The 20,690-nt window shown below is 49.6% G+C and overlaps 4 protein-coding genes across 4 annotated transcripts; 1 reads left to right on the forward strand and 3 right to left on the reverse strand.

Annotated features, from left to right (window-relative positions):
* Positions 1 to 437: 437 nt before the first annotated feature.
* Positions 438 to 2,371, reverse strand: BP5553_00495 (Ferredoxin reductase-like, C-terminal NADP-linked; the record flags this gene model as incomplete). Its single annotated transcript, XM_032009118.1, has 3 exons — positions 438 to 1,499; positions 1,550 to 1,771; positions 1,841 to 2,371. 3 exons carry the CDS (start codon positions 2,369 to 2,371, stop codon positions 438 to 440), a joined length of 1,815 nt encoding a protein of 604 aa, XP_031873172.1.
* A 4,250-nt stretch (positions 2,372 to 6,621) lies between these two features.
* BP5553_00496 (uncharacterized protein) lies at positions 6,622 to 9,474 on the reverse strand (the record flags this gene model as incomplete). Its single annotated transcript, XM_032009119.1, has 1 exon — positions 6,622 to 9,474. The coding sequence occupies one exon, from the start codon at positions 9,472 to 9,474 to the stop codon at positions 6,622 to 6,624; it is 2,853 nt and encodes a 950-aa protein (XP_031873173.1).
* Positions 9,475 to 10,040: 566 nt separating this feature from the next.
* On the forward strand, positions 10,041 to 14,140 carry BP5553_00497 (Clustered mitochondria protein-like protein; the record flags this gene model as incomplete). The annotated part of the gene is made up of 4 exons (XM_032009120.1): positions 10,041 to 10,074; positions 10,157 to 10,273; positions 10,356 to 10,411; positions 10,463 to 14,140. 4 exons carry the CDS (start codon positions 10,041 to 10,043, stop codon positions 14,138 to 14,140), a joined length of 3,885 nt encoding a protein of 1,294 aa, XP_031873174.1.
* Positions 14,141 to 15,062: 922 nt separating this feature from the next.
* Positions 15,063 to 17,203, reverse strand: BP5553_00498 (Uncharacterized protein; the record flags this gene model as incomplete). The annotated part of the gene is made up of 4 exons (XM_032009121.1): positions 15,063 to 15,141; positions 15,195 to 15,988; positions 16,037 to 17,050; positions 17,099 to 17,203. 4 exons carry the CDS (start codon positions 17,201 to 17,203, stop codon positions 15,063 to 15,065), a joined length of 1,992 nt encoding a protein of 663 aa, XP_031873175.1.
* Between the last annotated feature and the right edge of the window lie 3,487 nt (positions 17,204 to 20,690).

Here is a 20,690-nt window from a genome sequence, read left to right on the forward strand (position 1 = left end):
AATCTAAAAATGTCACCCGCCTTCCGAGGGGCTGGGCCTCGTTAGTTAAAGTTGGATATGCTCTAAAGATAATCAAGTCAAATCAATGAGGTGGGTTTTTACATGGCAGCATCTGGCTTTTGTTTCGAAGAGCATGTCACAAAAAAAGGTCCGAGTTCAGGAAATAAATCTGCAAGTAGCAATCCGGAATGTGTACGTTATATTTTTATCTCGAGTTTGCCAGTTCCAGCTAACCAGCCAAGGCTAAATCTCGGCTCCGAAAACCCCACAAGAAAAGAAAACAGAATCCAGCTATAAAGTATGAACAAAGAATGTATGTAGATGTTTCCATCTGCCCGAGGTTGCTTCCGAAGAACCCGCACTAGGCGCCGCAACTCATAAAATTTCACCAGGACTCCTGTTCTATATGCCAAGCCAAGACGCTATCTGAGACCTATTTACCATGAGAAAGCCTCTTCAACGAAGTCAATATTGCCAGCATGTTGACGCATGCGCACGGCTCTTCTAACGTCGTCGCTCAGCGACCCACCTCCGCAAACAGAGACACCCATTGCTCCGACCTGATTTTCCATCTCAATGTCCATAAGTGTATCGATGTTGGGCCGACCAGGGAACATCTGGACAGTTGCTGAGGGGCTGTGGATCTCCTTGGTTGACCGAGGACGACTGACGAATAGCATGATGCGAAGGACATCGCGTCTCTTATCCATGGCCAGAATAGAGGTCATCCATGGTCTGATCCACTCAAGGTGCTCTGGGGATTGGATGATCCAAACGAGGACAATCTTTCGGGCAGCGACGACTCCATTGGCATAGCCTGCGACGAGGTCGCGGACATGAGGTACTTGATGTGTGATCCCAACTCCGCCTGCGAACATCATTACCGTTCCATATGAATGCATCATATGCATGCCACCGTAAGGACCCTCAGCATAGCACTTCGTATAAAGTCTTCCGGACGGAGCTGCCTCTGCCTTCTTGAACAGTGTGTTGGTGAATCCAGTTCTCGCTCGGACGATGAATGATAAGCTGGTCTTTTTCATTGCTAGGACATCTTGACGATTCATTGCAAGCTTCTCGCCCTCGGGATTCTCGGTTTCCTCCGACCACGCAACCGTGAAAGGATGAGAAGTGAACAGCCCGAAGGATGGCATGTACAGATAGGCGTGTTGACCAGGTTTGAAAGTCCATGGGCGGGGTAGATCGACGGTAATGCGGACAGCATTCCCTGGAAGAGCTTCAACCAATGTTTTGCTTCCTCCCTTCCCAACATTCCTGTATAAGAGTATGATTATTCTCACAGTACGCTCTAGTACCCAGAGTGCGATGACACCATAAAGGAGCTTCATCTGGGGGACACCGGCGATCTTAAGATGGAACCAGAGGCCGATGATAGCGAGGATAGCCAGAGCAATATGAAGGTATTTAAATGTCTCATAAAAGGCATGGCGAAGTAGGGAACTGGCCTGGATGGAGATCACAACGAAGCTTACGGTGCCCTAGAACATGTAAGCATTGTTCTAACTGTTACGTAGAACCTCGAACTTACGATAAACCCCCACATTATCAAAGGGCTTCCTGTAATGGAGGCCCCTACCGCAGCCCAGCCTGAAGTAGAGACCTTGGACACTGTCCAGGCGACTGTGTGGGCAACAGCCTCAAGAACAACGATTCTTCCGACCCATCTATGCAGCAAATTGAAAGTATCAAAGGACAAGTTCAACCAGTTAATGAGGGGGTTGTTTCGTGCTGCCATAATGAATAAGGGAATCTGCTAGCAGTTAGAACCTAGATGATTCACGTGATTTGGATTGGTAGAGTTTTCCAAGGGAGGACAAACCATATTGGCCACGGCAAGTATTCCACTGCGGTTCCTTATCTGCGTGCACACCACAGTCAACGGTTGGCCGTATGAAATGTCAGCGACACAGAAGATGACATTTGTGGCAAAGTACGACAGGAGAAACATCAGTTGAAACCGAGTTGGCAGAGTCCCGACATTCACGGCTGCTGACAATTGAAATTCCCGATTGTGTCGCTTGCCGAAGATTGGTGCATAAAGAACATGCTTCTTAAGGCTGGCAAAGGCGCTTGACGGAGTTGCAAAGTATCGTTGGGTGTCGTTGTTCAAGCATGTCAAGGTGCGGACATATTTGACGCTCTCGATTACGACCCTCCATATCGTCAACGCCGCAATGAGCGAGGCCAGCACGATGAAAATGTAGTTGTAGAATTGCTCATTGAGGTCGTCAGCCTTATTTGCTGCCTCCTTCGCCGCCACAGCGGCGGCTCCAGTCGCCGCTGCTGGGGCGGCTGCCGATGCCATTCCCGCCATGGCTGCTACAGCCAGCAGTCGAATTTGCGACGCCATTCTGGTCGTAATAGGGATTTGGCGAATTGAAAGGTGAAGGGACGATCTGAGCGCGGTGCGAAGACGTCAAAAGGGGTCGAGGGTGACTGGCACCTTTTGGGGGAGAAAAGCGAACGTAATGTAAGGTTCTGTGCTCTTGTCCAGCAATAAACAGAAGCCTTCGGGAGATGGATAATTGACAGGGCCCGTTCGAGGGCGTGTTTTCGAAAAGACGCCGGTAGCTGGTGACCGCGGGGAAGGGTTTTAATCAAAAGAGGGACTTGATGAAGGGAATAAAGTACACCGGGGGAGTACGTGGAGGAGGTCTTGAAAGTACGTAGTCGTCTTGAAAGTACGTAGTCGTCTCGAAAGGGGAGCCCTGCTTCTGCCACAGACGCCGCCGAAGAAGGCGGGGAAGGGTAGAAACGGAAAGTGTTGGCGGGCGCGCCGAAGAGGGACGAGTACTCTATTCGTAGATGAAGAAAGAGATAACGAGAGAATGAGAGCTGTCTACAGCAAACGAGAGAAAGGACTGACGAGGACGGGTGTGCCAAGGGGGATGTGAGGCATTGGGTGTGGGAAGAGAAGAGATCGGAGAAGAGCGAGACGTGCTGCGGTTGAGCATCGAGGGTCGGGGTGGAGAGCCTTGGAGGGTGGTCGAGGGCTGGCACCGCTGTGAGCGAGTCAATCTGAGGCAAGGGACGGCGTCAGGGGCCCGAAACAGTGGACGGGCGCACTACTCGGGTCCCATCGCCCCTCCACACGGTAAAACGGGGCAAAGAATACGCGGCACCACCTGGGTATGAGTACGGAGGAACTACTCGCGTGCCTCCTTACGCAGCCCTGGGCTACGAAGTACAGTACAGTACATGTACAGTACGTGCTCCGGAATCCGGGATGGGTGATCGCCCATACGCCAATCGATGGGCCACAGCGGAGATATGATATTAATGTGGGCGGGTGGTGGTGGTGGCACCTCGCACGGACATGATAAGGATTGATACATTGATATATTATTGATACTGTACATACCTTGGAACTCCGTACTATGTACTAGTCCCCGTAGAGAAAACGATTGAGTGCTGCACTATCGCTGCTCCATGAATGCGCGACGACACCTTGATTGTTTAAATCGCACTTGGAGATAGGGAGGGCTCCAGACCGGAGGACCCCCGTAGGATACTGATAATCCTGATACGAGGATGGTTGCATTGTGCTGTACTGTACGTACGACCCACGTCGCGTTGAATCTTTCTGGTGCTCACTCAGGATTTGTCACGCTACTCTCGCACCGTACCAAGCAGCCTTAGGTACGGCACGGTAAGGTACATAGGTAGTCAGCAATCATTCTTTGCTTCGGGAGAAAACCCTGCCCCACAACCAGGAATTAATTATTATTAAAGTTATTAGCATCCCTCCTAGCGCACAGAACCGGAAAAGTGGTTGCGCATCGGCCGCAGTATTCTTGGTTGTATGTGCAAGTTCCCAGCTACCCCCGTGCATCAAATTAGTATCCTGAATTAAATATACCAACTAATTGATCGAGTTTTGTAATCGCACCACTTAATTCCAAATAAGTTCGTAACGAAATTAAATTAAAACTGCCGTCTTCGAAATAAAGAGAACTTGCCTATAGAGCGTTATTATTTAAAGCATCGAGCTTGTATAACGATTGGTTTTGGGGGGGAGGGGATTTACTTTATCTGACATATCATCCGGTGACTTCGCATGACATTGATAACGCATTAACAGTTCCATATTGGATCACGTAGAAGAAAATACAATCCATATAATAGCAGGTGTATTGGCAAGTTCTAATCTATCCCTGCAGTCAAATTAATCGACTTCTAGTGTGATTGTATTGCACTGCTTAAGTTTAAATAAGTTAGCAAGGGAATTAAATTTAAAACGGCTGTCTTTCATATGAGAACTTACCTGATAAAAATCAGCTGAATATAATCGAACCCTCTTTGTTAACGAAGCTCGCCGGGCCCTCCATTTTTGGTATCATGTAGGATTCCCCTACCAGAATGTGCCCACTCTGGGCTTCGAAGCAGTCCAGCCATCAAGATATGGCCTTTTTCTCTTCCGATTGCGAGAAGAGGTCGACCGACAAACAAGCAGCAAGCTGACACCAGGGGACGTCCCCCAACGTGGGGTGATTTAAATTCCCTTATTCTACATCGACAGCTGGGTGAGAACTCCAAGGATCCGACAGATGGGGATGAGCATGACAGATGATAATTATCTTGACAGATGATAATTATCTTGACAGATGATAATTATCTTGACAGACAAATCACTATTATAACAAACGGCAACTAGTTTGAAGATACCTAAATTCCTCTACTATCTTTGGTCTATCTAGGTTTAGATGTTCGATATCATCTGGACTTAAATCGGATCGAACGCTTCGGATAATTCGACCACGCCCTGGTTGGATCTGACCAGGTAGAACGAGGTTCGCTCTGGCAAGGTTAGGGCCCTAATATGGGGCCCCATTGACAGTGACCGCGGGCTTGCAGATTCTGGCTGCTCTCGCAGTTACCTAAATACCTAACTAGCAAAAGCTAAAATTCAAAGGCGTCTAGACCCTAAAGAAGGTAGTGGGAAAGTGCCAAGCTCCACAGCTGGTGAGGCAATTACTCGAGTAGCTCCGGCAGGTATACAATCCACTACACCAGGTACCAACCCGTACATCATGTTAAATAGATAACTCTTCTACAACAACAGCCGCATCGTTGGTTTAGTGGTAAAATCCATCGTTGCCACACGATCACGTGACGATCACGTGATCCCAAGCTCGATGGGCCCCGTGTTCGATTCACGGACGATGCATCACTAACTCCCGGAGTTCATCTTTTTATATATATATTTTTTATATCTTTTTCTTTTGTTTGCATCATTGGTTTATTGCAATAAACCAATACTGCATTCGTGCTTAGCGAGCGATTTCCGGTGGTGCAGCTAAGCGAGTCCAGTGGCGAACTACTACTCCGTACTCCGTAAGAAACCTGCAGGAACAGCCGAACGATCCTCGCAGGGGCTGAAACGGCCTGTCAGCAAATGATACCTCGAACCTTCGTAATTTTGTTTGACACTCTGGAAAGTGTGGACATCGTTGGCTGGGGCTGGCAGCATCAAACGGGGATGATCGCCGGAGCTGTGGAGCTGTGGCAAGAAACTCGGCCGATTCGTTTTACGAAATACACGCGACGTCGTATTTTTGCCACCGCCCTCCTAAAGATCCTCAGCCATCCTAAGGGATGGGCATGATGAATGCATTCTTGCCGTAAGCCTTACTCGTAAGGCCTAGCAACCGCCCCAATCCTCAATCGACCCACTCTGGACGGAATACAGGAATGCAAAAAGGGCGCCATGTCTTGGAAAGACTGCTCTAGATCGGTCAACGGAACGACGAGTGACCATGTGGTGTCATTTTCTTCAGTGCCGAGGGATGGTAATAATATCTATCGAAAGTAGGGCTTGAGGATTCTGATATACCTCTGACCGGTAAATGATTTGATTCGAGCACGCAGATATACAACGTATAGCAGAAATATACTCAGTAATATGCGCGTGAGCACGGCATATTCATTCTCCGGGGAACTAATATATCCACCGCAAAAGCCCCAGAGAAATAAAGATCTTGTGTTCATCAATTCATATTCATGTTTAGTGCAATTGTATTTGCACCTTGTTTTGTCATTATTCCGGTTATGCAGATCCAATCGCCTGCACCGTGACACCGTCCATGGTGATCTCCATGCCCGCGGAAGTACCCCAGATCCCCCGTGCAGGAACCTCAGGAAGTGGAAAGAATACTCGACTTCTTATCGTGTGGATACCAATCTAGGAGGATCATGCCCTGTGCTCAGATAGCTCATCTCTTCCTTTCTTCCTTTCATGTTTTACGAAGGTGGATGAGCGAGCAAGCAGTGCCACAAAACGCCCAGTGTCGGTAATGCGCTGTCTTGATCCTCCGCGTCATCTACAGTTTGCGCCTTTTGAGACACATTTTGTCGCATGAGACCTCGCTGCCGATCAGACAGATCGTGAATCAATTTATCCTCATTTTGGAAGCGCAGAAAAGCTTGTTATTTAACCGGGGGAAAATATCCTAGACCTGCAAAGTTGCAATGGACAGACCCGTTCCAGACATGTTCGATAGCCTACAATCACAGAATCCCAAAGACAAACTCTCGGTAAAAGATATGCAAGATGGTTTACCACTTATTATTCTCACGTTGAGCAGGATTCGGGGCCAAAGTTCATATGCACAGTTCATCTTCACTGTCCGTGATAGCCCCTAAATTAGTGATGGGGCTGGGTTGTTTCGACTTTCTCGTTTTACAAGCATGTCGCGTCCTATTGCTCGTCGTGTTTGTGATGTCTTCGAAGACCCGCTCGTCGGTTGTTGATACGGAGAGGAAACTGAGTTCGTCATCACTCTCATCGAATACCTGCCACGCTTGACCGGATCGGAGTGCTCGTCGCCCAAGCCTTGGTCCTCTTTTGATGGTCTGGCGCCCTTCACCATCGTCTTGGGTTTCGTATGAGGCCGATGACGATGGCGATGATGAGGCGCTTACGTTGGGGGATTCGTTGAAAACGGGCCAATCCTGATTCCTTCGAACGACCTTTCTAGTAAAGCGCGACGCAGGCTCAATGGTATGCCTACGGCCATCGTATTCACCGTCTTCGAGGCATGATGATGGTGTGGGAGGAGATGGCGACTGTTGAGAAGCTGATCCTTTAATATCCGATACCAACGTGCCTGATCCTGAAGTATCATCACTCTCATAACACGTTACATCCAGTTCATCATCGTTCTCTGCGATATACAACAGTGGGGCCAATGACCGATCAATCGCAACAGGCCCTACCAAGACCATCACATTACTTGTAGACGGGTGAAACTGGTCCGATGTGGGAGGGTTGCATGTTCTTGCAAACCGTGCCGTGGTCATGCTCTCTCTCCTTCGCCCCAGATATGGTGAACGGAGTGGCGGCGGTTCAACTTTATCCTCGCTCATCAGCGAGTCTCTCCTGGTGGTGTTTTTCTTTCTAGAATTTCCAATAGGTGTTTCCATAATCCACTCTCCAATTCCTTCTTCCCAACGAAATCCGGATCTTGCCGCATCAGAAATGTTGGCAACTGGGGACATATGAGGATTTATATCCCTGTCCAAGAATTTCGTATCCAAAGAGGACGCATATTCCAAGTGCTTCCGTTCAGGAAGCTGTTGGGCAAAAGCGAACGCGCTATCCACCATCAGACACTTAATTAGGCTGGCCCAGGCCTCGTCAGATGTGAACCGTTGTAGAATGAAATGTAGGTGTTCTAGATGTTCAAAACCCGTACTCGAAGCACCTCTGCCACAACAGCGAGCCACGGAGCATATAAACGCAACAAGGTCGTAGTAGTCGGTGGAACCTTCTGCTGAGCTATCGCTATCATTCGAATGCCGGCTGAGAAGGGATTCTGGTAGGGAGAGCTCAAAATCCGCGCTCCCAAATTGGGCGCCAGCAAGCAGATTCGCTGCAAATAACAAAACTGCCTCCTCGCCCGATGGACCTGAGAGTTTAAATTGTGCCAAAGCACTTCGTAGTAGAGCAACAAGGTGCACATAATCTCTCCCTAATGCTTCTGGTTCGTTCCCTGGAGCACCTGGATCGCATGTGCTAAGAATCACAATAGATACAAGAGTCGTTAGCAAGCTAGAAAATGTCTGATTCACAGCTTCAGCGGATGACTTCTCAAAACTGCTGGTCGACGACCCCGCCCCCGCCAACAGAGGCAGCATCTCGTCGAAGAATAACAGAGCATCCGAATTTATAGAGCCAGGTGACAATCTCTGGATGACTCCAGTCCATACTGGACGAAATGCTTTCGTGGCTAGCCATTCGAGGGGTAACACGCCAGTCGAGACCAGCTTTGCTAGTTGTTGGTATTGGAATGAAAAACGGCCTGTATCCTGGACAAATTTCCACAGCATCGAGACTGAACGTGGCGCTGGCTCATGAAGGGTCCTAGGCCGCGGGAACCGACTGGATGACAATAGGGACGAAAGCAAGACCTCGGCTTCTTCTCTAGCAGAAGTGTTTATACAAAGTGCTATCAGAACCCTACAGAATTCGATGTCAAGCAATCCTGACCGTATAGCTTCGCCGAGTACTTGTACCCCGTGTGCTCGAACAACGTACTTTAACTGCTTCCAACCACGGCCGGAAGATCCAAAGTCTTCCAGTTCATCATAAATTTCAGTTGACATGTCGTGAGTACTAATTGCAGACCTGGTGCCAGTTTCCTCGGCGTGGGCTGATAATATTGCATCTTCTTGAACAATGTGCCGTGGAACCGCTCTTAAACACGTTGAGAGGAGTGACCTTGCACCTTTCCTTGTCTTCGCTAGCTCCTCATTACCCGTTGAACGCAGTAATGTTTCGAACCCATGGTATAGACCTTCGTAAATCGTATAGCGAGAGGCCGGAGTCCTTTGCCGTATTTCACGCAACGTACCAGACGTAGGAAAATGTAGTTCGCCATCGTTGGCCGGTCCTTGTCCCCTAACATCTTTATTACTCTCAACGTCATTTCCATCTCGTCTAGAATCTGCGCTTGTCGAAAGGCGCTCTCCCATAAAAAGATCTCCTCTAGCCCGGGCAAGAATGGGTGTTGGGACGGATATCTCCCCAGGGATGAGTGATTTCTCTCCAGACGAAGACGGCAAAGCTCGTGGTGTTTTCGGAGCACCCTGGCTGCTTCCCCCTCTCCCAGACCTGCTGGTATACGTCCGCTTGACTCTTTTCCTAGACTTAGACTGTCCCCAGTCAAGGTCGTCATCTTCATAACGTTTCCTCCTGCTCCTCGGTTGGCTGCCCTTCCCAGTATTTTGATTCGACACATTGCAGTCCGGATGCACTGAAGAGAATCGGGCAAGATCCTTTTTAAGAATTGCAACTCTCGAGGTCAAGGCCCGTAGCAGACGGTGGCATCTCGCTGCCGTCCATTCCTTTTCCTGGTCTCCATGAAATTGTCTGGCGGTGTAATCGCAATCTCGACGTCGGACAGGTGTAAAGCCATGCAAAGCAATATTTGGAAAAGGTATTTCGGATTCCATTTCGGATTCCTAATGAGTATTAGAAATTGCTAGTCTCAAGCGCTGGTCATGCGCTGGTCATGCGCATACCTACCTAATTAATTGTTTGTTTACATCCCACTCACGAGAGAAGTAATGCAGTGATGCCAGAACCTAATCCAGCCCCTCTTCTTTTTCCGTAAAATATACACATGGATATGCAAATGCAAGTGCAATGATTCCCAAAAGCGATTATCTTCCAACGGTATGGATTGTCATTGTCGGAGGGCAGTCATGGATTAAGGTGTTGATGGTAAACAAATTCTCGGCTTCTCATTGGGCGAGGTTGGCCGCGGAAAAGACGGGATATCCCGGACTACCGACAAAGTTTTAGCTTATGACCATTAAAAAAATATCGCCGCCATAATTCTAGAGGCAATGACCTTGTTCTCTCCCAAAACACCACTTTTTCTTTATTTGTAATTCTACTCTCCAATTAGGATACAAGTATTCTGTTTGCTTTATCTGCTAGTCCTAATACCGATCCGCTCTTTCTCCGCTGATTTTGTTCGTGGTTTGACTTCGACCACTTCCCCTGTATATCCATCATGGCCGGAACAAACACCAACACGCCTTCCTCTGGTATGTTCTTGCGACCTGGCATGCTGCATACTATCTATAACACGTACGCGAAATCAGCTTGCTAATTGCGTTATTTCCTTAGAAATCCAGCCCAATGGGGCCGCCAACTCCCAGTCCGAAAACGCTCCCGATGTCGACCCTGAAACCACAAACGGGGCAGAACAGGATGCCGCAGATACAGACGATCAAAGTGGTGAAAGTATGCCATCCCACCACAATATAGCCGTCCATTGCACCGCATCTTGGATTCACTGGGGAATATTTCACTGACGTCACCACAGCTATTTTCCAATTGACCGTCAACCTTCCTCATGACCCTAAGAAGATCCAGATTATGGTAAATCAACCTTGGAGTCTATATCGAAGGGAATACTAATGTGCCTTCTAGGTCTCTTCACAAGAAGCGATCCACGATGTTCGGCAATCGATTATCGAGCTCCCCGGGACCTTCCAGTACTCCTGCTTCCATCTCGAACACAAGGGCCAGCCCATAAACGACTTCATACAAATATCGGAAGTCGATGGACTGACCGCTGATTCAGAACTCACTCTGGTAGAGGATCTATACACCGAGAAGGAGGCTAGGCTACATGTCGTCCGGGTGAGGGAGATTATTGGAGCGGCCGGCAATCGGACTGATACTCTCCACGGCATCTTGGCGGGTACCTCCCTTCACGATTCTGTCACACAGGCTGCGCAAAAGTCCATCGAGGAAGGAGGCGTGGAGGCACACGCAGTGGCTAACTATGACTTCCAATCACCTGGAGCTCTCGCCACGCTTCTGCCGGAAGTCTCGGAGGTGGCCCCGAAAATTGTGAAGTCGATATCAGTGTCGCCCTGGAACCCTCCTCCATACCACTTGCGGCAGAAAGGACACCTGCTATACCTTCTTCTGACTACGAATGAAGGCGAGCAATACCAGATTACGTCGCACGTTTCTGGCTTTTATGTGAACAAATCGTCGAATAGCAAATTCGATCCGTTCCCTCGTCCTGCTCCCAAGGCTCACCACGCACATTCTCTACTAGTCTTGATCGGCGACCTGTCGCCATCATTCGATGCTTCTTTCAAGAAGCTTCTCGAGTCCAATAATTCGAAGGAACCCCTGGCCACCTTCCAGATCACCAATGCTGCTCCCGCGAGTCCTTGGATAGTACCTAGTACAACCTCCCCTCTTCTGGCACACCAACCTGATATTACTCGGACACAAGAGACCTATTTGATATCTGGAATCGAAAACACCGACACTCTCCGAGACTGGAATGAGGAATTTCAGTCAACTAGAGAGCTACCCAAGGAGAATGTACACGATCGTGTATTCCGCGAGCGGCTGACTTCCAAACTCTTTGCTGATTATAACGACACTGCTGCGCGGGGAGCCGTTTTAGTCGCCCGGGGCGAGGTCGCTCCTTTAAATCCAACAGAAGGAAGAGACGCCCAGATATTTGTCTACAACAACGTATTCTTCTCCTTTGGAGCTGATGGCGTCGGAACATTTGCATCAGAAGGTGGGGATGAGGCCGCGAGAGTAGCTACTGGCAAGGATGTGATGGGCGTTCGGATGGTCAATCAATTAGACATTGATGGCCTTTTCACCCCTGGAACTGTGGTTGTCGACTACTTAGGAAAGCGTCTAGTAGGCCAAAGCATTGTCCCTGGAATCTTCAAGCAGCGAGATCCAGGAGAGAATCAGATCGATTACGGTGCAGTTGATGGCAAGGATGTTGTGGCCGATAATGAACAGTTTGTTTCCACCTTCGAGAAGCTCTCCAAGGCTTTGAAAGTCAAGAAGCATCCGGTTTGGGATAAAGATGGAAAACGCCATGAACTGGAGGGAAGCGTGGAAACTAAGGGATTGCTTGGCACTGACGGCCGAAAGTATGTGCTTGATCTGTACAGAATCACCCCATTGGATATATCCTGGATGGACGAATTTGGCACTGCCATCGGTAGCCCGGACCCAGTGGATGAGGCTAGTGAAAGCGCATATCCTCATAGGATGACTGTCCTTAGACCCGAACTCGTTGAGGCATATTGGAAGGTCAAGATGCGCGACTGGGTTAATGCCGAGCTGGCCTCGAGACGCCAGGCCCAAAAGGATACCCCAGAGGCAGCGCAGTTGGAAGACAAGCCAGAGGGAGACGATGAAAAGGAAAAGAGTGCAGATGACGAATCCTCTACAGAAGTCAGCAAAGCAACTGACGGTGACAAAGAGAGAATCGACATTTCCAACTTCAACTTCTCGCTGAATCCCGATGCGTTCAGTGGCCAGGTACCGGTGACAGACGCCGAAAAAGAAGAACTGGCAAAGGATGAGCAAGATGTCAGACAAGCTTGCCAATTTCTTCGAGAGACTGTCATTCCTGAGCTCATCAATGACCTCAAGGAAGGCGATGTGGGACATCCTATGGACGGGCAATCGTTCAGCAGACTGTTGCACAAGCGAGGTATCAACATTAGATACCTTGGCAAGATCGCCCAGCTTGCTGAAGGGAAGCAGCTTGAGTCGCTCCATAACCTTGCCTTGCAAGAAATGGCATCCAGAGCATTCAAGCATATTGCAGGCAAATACTTGCGTTATCTGCCCATCCCACTAACATCTTCATGCATCGCCCATCTTCTCAACTGCTTGCTTGGTACCGATCTCAATGCTAAGCCTAAGGCAGTTGTTGATCCAGCTCTAGCTGCATTGTACCCTAAAACAGATTTGGCATTTGAAAAAGTCACCCCTGAGAGTTTGAGAGAAGAGATTGAGAATCAAATTCTTCGTCGCTACCAATACAAGGTTGAACCAACATGGGCTTCTGCGATCAAGCACACGCAGATGCTTCGAGAGATCTCTCTAAAGCTTGGATTACAACTTGAGATGAAGGAGTTTTGCTACACAAGTGAAAGCGCTGCTGCTCAAGCCCCGCCTGCAGTTAACGGATCTGCGCCAAAGGAAAATGGTGTTAGTGGCCAGAGCACAAGCAGCAAGAAAAAGAAGAAGTCGCGTGATGGATCCCCAGCAGCGGCCGCAAGTGCTGCGCAGCGTCTAACTTTTGTACCGGATGACATTCTCAACGTTGTGCCTGTCGTGAAGGAGGCCTCACCTAGAAGCTCGCTAGCTGAGGAAGCTCTCGAGGCGGGGAGAATCTCGATAATGCAAGGCCAGAAGAAGCTTGGTCAGGAACTGTTGCTTGAGTCGTTGTCTCTACACGAGCAAATTTACGGTATCATCCACCCTGAAGTTGCTCGTGTCTACAACTCGCTATCGATGCTGTATTACCAACTGGACGAGAAGGATGCGGCGGTTGAGCTTGCCCGCAAAGCCGTCATCGTCTCAGAACGAACTCTTGGTGTTGATAATGCGGAGACACTACTTAGCTACCTCAACCTTGGATTATTCTGTCACGGGAGTGGGGAATCCAGGTTGGCGTTGCGTTATGTTAAGCATGCCTTAGAGCTCTGGAAAATCATCTATGGCACCAACCATCCAGATTCCATCACAACCCTCAACAACGCTGCAGTGATGCTCCAGCACCTCAAGGACTACCATGAGTCTCGCCTCTGGTTCGAAGCATCCCTGAAGGTGTGCGAAGCCATATATGGCATGCAGTCCATTAACGCTGCCACTCTTCTCTTCCAACTAGCCCAGGCCCTCGCACTCGACCAAGACTCGAAGGGCGCCGTCAACCGCATGCGTGAATCTTATAACATCTTCCTCAGTGAGCTTGGTCCCACTGATAAGAACACCAAGGAGGCTGAAAGCTGGCTTGAGCAACTGACCCAGAACGCCGTCTCCATTGCAAAGCACGCAAAGGACGTTCAAGCTCGCCGCATTCGCGCTGGTATCAGAGTATCACCTCGTGTCACTCTTGGACAGACCCACCCACAGCCACAGGTTGGACAGACTGCCCAGGCGGCATCGGGTCGTGACCCTGCACATGCAAAGGGCCTTGATTCTCGCACTATCGATGAACTGGTCCGCTTCATTGAAGGCAGTGATCAAAAGACAACACCTAAGAAGCGTCCTGGCCGTAGTAACCCAAAGCGGCGTGGCGGCGCATCTGTCGCTGGCTCATAAAGCACGAACAGAACAACAACGGCAGTGAATATGATTTGAATTAATAGTTGCAGCGCGGGGGATTCATGGAAAAGGAAGGAACGGAAGAGGTGTAGCATTTGGCGGCGCATAAAAACTCCACTACGGTGCATCGGGAATCACATCCCTTTCTCCAATATTGTATTAAAACCCCTCCTTTGGGTGGGATGTTTTGTACATCTCTGTTTCTACTATGTCCGTTTATGTATTTGTCCAACTGTCTTTTCTTTGCATTGTGGGTGTTGGGATTAATATTTCCACTGTACAACACATTTTCTGGCGGAACATGTATCAGGTACAAAGCAGGCTTCCTATCTGCCGAATATGGGTCCCAAGCACTGGTTTTTGCATAACCGCTTTGTAACATAGAAATCCGCTCTAGATGATGGACTTGGGTGGTGGAGCATGCTTTGTAAGATTATAAAAGACTATCTTCCCTCACGAAATTGCAATTTCACTCAATTAACATGTGGTTGAATGAGCTGTGGGCATGTGGAAAATAACGCCGGCATAAGGCCTATCATTTCATGTGGCATAGAAGCTTCCTCGGTGTTCGAGCATTGCACCTAGACTAAGCTGCCCATGCATAACCTAAACGCCCGTATTCCCTCCATTGTCGTTGATGGGTGAACATGATTCCGCAGACAAGGTCGGTAATAACACGCCGATACCATCCCGTCCGCTATGCTGCAAATGACAAAACTGAATTCGTGAAGCACATGTGATGTGGCCAGGATGAAAAACAACATACAGCAATATTTCGATGCCGAGATAGGGCCTGAAAGCTATACTGAACCAAGTCGGCTGGTTAGACCTCAATGAAGATTCCTAGTCAATACAGCAAGTAACATGCAAGTAATCAAATCGTAATAATAGGACAAGTCAGAATGGCATGTGGATGGTCCTAACGGCCACTAGCGAAAGGAGCGGCTGGAATACCATTGCCAACAGGCGCGTGATAAGACCCAATGCTTTGAAATCCTCTGTATACAGGTTAGAGTCAAAATCGAACGAACGTGGGCTAGTGGTGACCTACCTTGTCAAATCAAAGCCCTGATCCTCATCGTCAAGGTCTTCGAGTTTGGGAGCATCTTGCCTAGCAGACATGCCGTTCCGGGTAGGGCTAGCTGCAGAAGACCGACGTGCAGGTGGTGGACTGCTGCTTGGTGGGATCCCAGAAGCTGCTCCTTTGGTGGGGCTAAGATCGAAAGCAGGTCCCTTCATAGGAGTCGTCCCGATGTCAGCATACTTCCAGAAAGGGGCCGGGGAGCTGGTAGGCATATGCTGGCTCGGCCGTTGAGCGGTGCTAGGCGGAGCTAGTCGGGGGTGGACACGAAGGGGAGCTGGCGTAACGAAGGAGCTGCCATCCTCTTGTAAATATGAGGAGGAAAGAACTGGTGGGGAACCTGGGACGTTATCAGAGAGCCCAAAGGCATTGCTATGAGGTCTTCGGTTTCGCGGCAGCGGGCTACCGTCGCCAGGAAGATGATCTTGCATAGACCGACCACCACGATCAGGCGTGAATTGAGGGGCATTGGCTGGGTAGGAGCTCGATGGGGGTGATCCGGAACGTGGCGATCGCTTCAGTTTCGAGGCAGAACTGGGCTCACCACCATCCCTCGAGGCACGAGTGAGGTAACCAAGATTGGCTGGTGAACCAGGCGCAGAAGATCCTCGGTGGCCGCCTCGCCCACCACGGACACAGTTCCTTGCCATCTCATCTCGGACCTCAGGCACAATGCACCATTTCATACCCTTACCAGGCTCATCCGTAGACCGAGCAACCTTGTGGAAGGCTTTATTTAATGACAGGTTATGCCGAATTGAGTTCTACGCATCATTAGCACAAGTTCTAGCGATCGAAGATACCTGACCTACCTGCCATCCTCCACCATGTTGATGCCTATAGTAGGCATACTTTTCCATGATGTAGTTATAAATCCCACTCAAGTTCAGCTTCTCATCCTCTGTGTCAAGAATTGCCTGACTGATCATTTGAGCGTAACTGTAAGACGGCTTGATATGCTGATTTGAATCCAGGGATAGGTCCACATCATCGCCATTCATAAGCATAGTTCCACCAGCATAACCAGGGGATTTTCCAACCGAGAATGGAGCCTTAGTACGAGCGCTGACGGGGGTTCCTGGGCGTCGATAATCTGGCGGCGCAGGAGCAATAGGCAAAGGGCCTGTACCATTATGGCCTCGCGATCCTTGTGCTGAGAGTCTCGCTGATGGTGTCTGGTTATCGGTTTCATGTGCTTGAGTATCGTCGTCGATGACTTGGACCAGTCCTGCTCTCTCGAGATACTTCCTATCGATTTGGAGGCTTCCTTCTTCCTGTGGCAATACGAACATCATCTCAACACCCCCAATCTCAATAACGTGCCCATTGACAAGAGCTTGATGGTCGCCTTTCCGGTACGGAATAAAATTAATACGGATTCCGTTTCGGCCCTGAACGTGTATCTTCCATCGCTCCGAGTCTGAATCGAAATAAATAGTCGCATGACGTCGAGACACCATCTTGCTAGGTCCGAGATCAACATGAACTCCATCGCGCTCTGGGGATTCACCTGGCAAGGCACCGCATTCGTCGACGTCTGGAGAACCTCCATGGGAGGGCTGAGGGTTGACACCTTCCGGTGGACGGCCGATAATGTTATTCAAGCTCTTCACGTAGAAGGTCCAGTCCCTTCCTGCCAGTTTAGCATAGGCCTGGACACCGTCCTTGTTATGTTTTTCGTAAACCGTATTGTCATGGTCTGTACTAGCCTGTACAAGATGCGGCGGCATCATAAGAGCAGGGACAACGGCGGATACCAGTTCATCATCGCGCATTAGAATACCAGACCGGTCGAGGGGAAGCTTGGGCTTTTCGGGTTCTTCAACCTGGGCTTTTTGTCAGCGCCGTCCAATATATCTCATATTCCCACTAACCTTCTTTCTTCTCTTTGCGGGTCGCGACGGGGAGGAATCGGGGATGTCGACATGACTATTAACGGGTTCTTTCCGGGCTCTCGAGCGCTTTGTCGAGGGAGGCATACTTGGAGGTCTTGTGCCCAGAGGCGAGCGCAATATATTGCATGCGTCAATGGGCCTTGTCTAGAAGGACAGCGAAGAGAGTCAGTGGGCTATTTTGAAATGTATGTGCAGGCATCAAGGGAAGTGAATTGGAGGTCACTTTTGCCACACTGTCCATTGACTGACCTTCGCCTTTGCGCATATGTGAGCGCCTCTTTACAAGCTTCTCTAGACTGCGGCGGAGCAGCGCAAGTAATCAAACCAAAGGTATCTCCGAAGGTAGTCGCGGAACCCTTTATTTGTTAAGGGCGACGCTGGGATGGGTTGTCGCGATTGTATTGAATTCCTCGTCACGCTCAGGCGCGTCGTCTATGGTGACAATGCCTTTGTTTGCCCTGCGCAAGACTGGCGTCGTGCAAGGCCGGAGGAGCGCAATATGTGTTCGCCGACGCTGTTCAAGAGGGTGCGGAATGATCTGGTTCACGTACAACAAGATTCAGAGTAATTTTTGGTCATGGTTGTTCCTGCTTTCAAAAAAATGATTTCAAAGGTGCGGATCGCGGGGGCAAAGCCTGCCTCTCGCTACGCGACTCTGATTGGCTGCAGCCACCAACGTAAATAGGAAGTGCCGGATGCGGGTTGAAACGCAAGCAGAGCCTCTCCTTATCCTCAAGACGCACAACATCGATAAGTACAGCCAGCAATACATCACAGAGTGCCGCTAGGAGAGCTTCGCAACCATGGAATTGGCAGCAACTTTGTTCCTTGCTCCCTTCCCAACAGCTATGCGCCCATTTGTTGCCGACGCCGGGAAGCAAGCCGGTACTGTTGAGCAACGTATCTCAATCCTCCTTATTTCGATGCATGCCTTCTTCAGCTGTTGCGCATGTTTCCTTCTTCCCAACTCATCTCTGTTATTGTCACGTGTTCTGTGGGGGAAGCGTTCCAAGCTGGGCTCTGTCTTACTGGTTCCAAGCTCCACTGGCCTAAAATATAGGGGCAGGAGCTCCTCCTAGAACAAGTATAAAGGCACCCTAAAGCCTCAAGGATGTTTTACTAGACTAGACTCGTGTTTGTCCTCTTATGCTTGTGTTACACTATTTCCTCGCTCGGCTTGGTTGTAGTCTGGCCCATACTCGTATCTTAGTGAGTCGGCATCCTGTACGTCAGTAAGCGATTGAGGATGTCGGTCCGTATTTGAATGCCCGTTCATGAAGCCCTGCACCTACAAGAATTAAAACGGTCGGAGCAGACGCAGAGATTTCAGGCCGCTGCAGTTACAGTTGTAGTTGGCCCTGGCCCTGGTCCTGGCCTGGGTGCTCAAGCTAGGATCGGCATATCAAGACTGCATATGGATTGCCAGCATCTCAGCAGAGAGCTGCAACGTAAGGGAGGATGTGTCCCACTCTCCGATATAGTCCCGCTATGTCTTCTGCACAACACAAGGCCGCTCTTTAGAGGCTGCGGTTAGCCTTGGTTGAACGGATTATCAGATGTATACCTAAATGGTGTATTTGCCATTGCGAAAATTGGGGATCATAATCGGGGCATTTTAGCAGACTGCCAGGATGTCCAGCAAGAACGACGAACAGACATCTACCGCGAGACATGTGTTCTAGGAGCAAGACGCGTCGTACATGTGGGATGAACATACAGTACGCCCTTTTTGCCTGGCCCGCCGAGCAGACTTGATGCTCGTAGCTTAATGAGGGACGGGAACTGACCTATCTGTTAATAGCGATAGCTGCATCGCTGCTTAATCAAAAAACGCTCTAATCATCCCACATTCGGTGTTACCTCGAGCTCAGGCATGCGAACCAAATCCTGGGTGACGGATGCAAAGAGCGAAATCCGACCATAACCCCGTAGCATGATAGCATCCCATATGAAGAATTTTGTGATGTCCCGGTTACCTGCTGGAGGCCAAAACCCGGCAGTCAAGCCAATGCAAAAGGGCGACTATATTATACCTCCAGTTGAGTGGGCTGGAACTAACCTCAGTATGAGACTCCCTGAGACGCTGGTGTCACGCCATATAGACGTCGCTTTTGCTTATACGGGCCCTAAGCCGTATTCCTATGTAACTTAAATCATGGGGCAGCGAGGCAATTAGGTTCGGCGAAGTGGATAGTGGCATGAGGCTAAGGCAAACACCATGATACCATCAGGTGAGTGCCATCGGGTTAATCCCCTTATCAGAGTGCGAGTCAGTATTCGTCCCTCTTGAATTGAAATACGTCCTGTGGAAACCGACGATCCCCGGGTTCGGGAACCAGGGTCCATAATGCACGGCCCGAAACCAAATTCGGCTTGCCGAGCCTACGGTCCATCTCGCTCCGCGCTTCACAGGCTGCCGCTCTTGATGCCGGCGAAGCCGATATCAGGCCGTTCAAGTTGGGGCACAATCCCAAACCCATAGTGCCTATAGAATAACAATAACATTACATCCCCTATGTCCAAATGCACTTGCGGCTTGAGGAACATTGGCATCAAAGGTGGAAGAGAAAACCAACCCGAAATTCAAACTCAACAAACCAGTTGCTCGTAGAGTCGTAACCACTTTGACTAGCTTCGTACATGTACGTGCCCGCCAACCCCGAGACCATGCACTCATAACTATAGGTAAAGTACCTTACTAAACAGAATGCCATGAGCAGGCTCAACGCACATTCATTGCAGCAACCAGCTTTCCGCCAAATACTCATCCCATTAATTCGTAGCTCTGGCTGGCCAGTTACGTGATTTATGGTACCGAGTCGTGCATATAACTGGCCGCCCTTGCATGTTGCTTGCATCGCCCGTGGGGGAAGGGAGCTTGTTGATATACGTAGTAGCATACCCCGTTTCTCGTCGAACCTAGCGGTCAGGGAGTCCACAGAGAGCATATAAATTTGTAACGACGGGGACTAGGACTGGGCAGGATTATTGGGCAAGGGTTCCATGCTACACAAAATCCTTTTTCCGATATTGCTATTGATATTGATATTGGGGGTCGAGGAAATAGCTTCCAGGTCAAATGTACGCGCCAGCGCAGCTATCTTCAAACAGAGAAAACGCTCAGGCTGGCAGGCATATGAGCGCTAGGATCCAACCTAGAAACAGCGGATGTCGGACATGACGACCGAAGACGTGCTGCCGAAAGGATTTGGTTTGTTGCAATGCGACGGACCGCTGCAACGAGTCTTCGGCCCAGTCAGTCAATGATACGTGGTTCTGCGATGCCGGTTTCCTCGACGATAGGCGATTGGTATCTTGGGATCTTGGTTATCTTGAGCCACACGAAGCTACCACCGCCGTCCGGAGTCTAGAGTCGTCAGGTCGGAAAGTTGTTTACGTACCTAGTGCGAAGTGGTGACCTAGTAATCGCCGGTTTCACTGGCGCCCTGTGGCTGGCGGCGGCCACAGCGAATCGCAGAGGAGCCTTGGACCCGACAACGGCAGTATCTTCCGTGGCGTAGCAACCTTGAGGCTTGACCCAAGAACCTGCCGGCCAGCTCCTGCCAGAGAT

Source organism: Venustampulla echinocandica, assembly GCF_003357145.1.
Source record: "Venustampulla echinocandica strain BP 5553 chromosome Unknown scaffold_0, whole genome shotgun sequence".
NCBI classification, from domain to species: Eukaryota; Fungi; Ascomycota; class Leotiomycetes; order Helotiales; family Pleuroascaceae; genus Venustampulla; species Venustampulla echinocandica.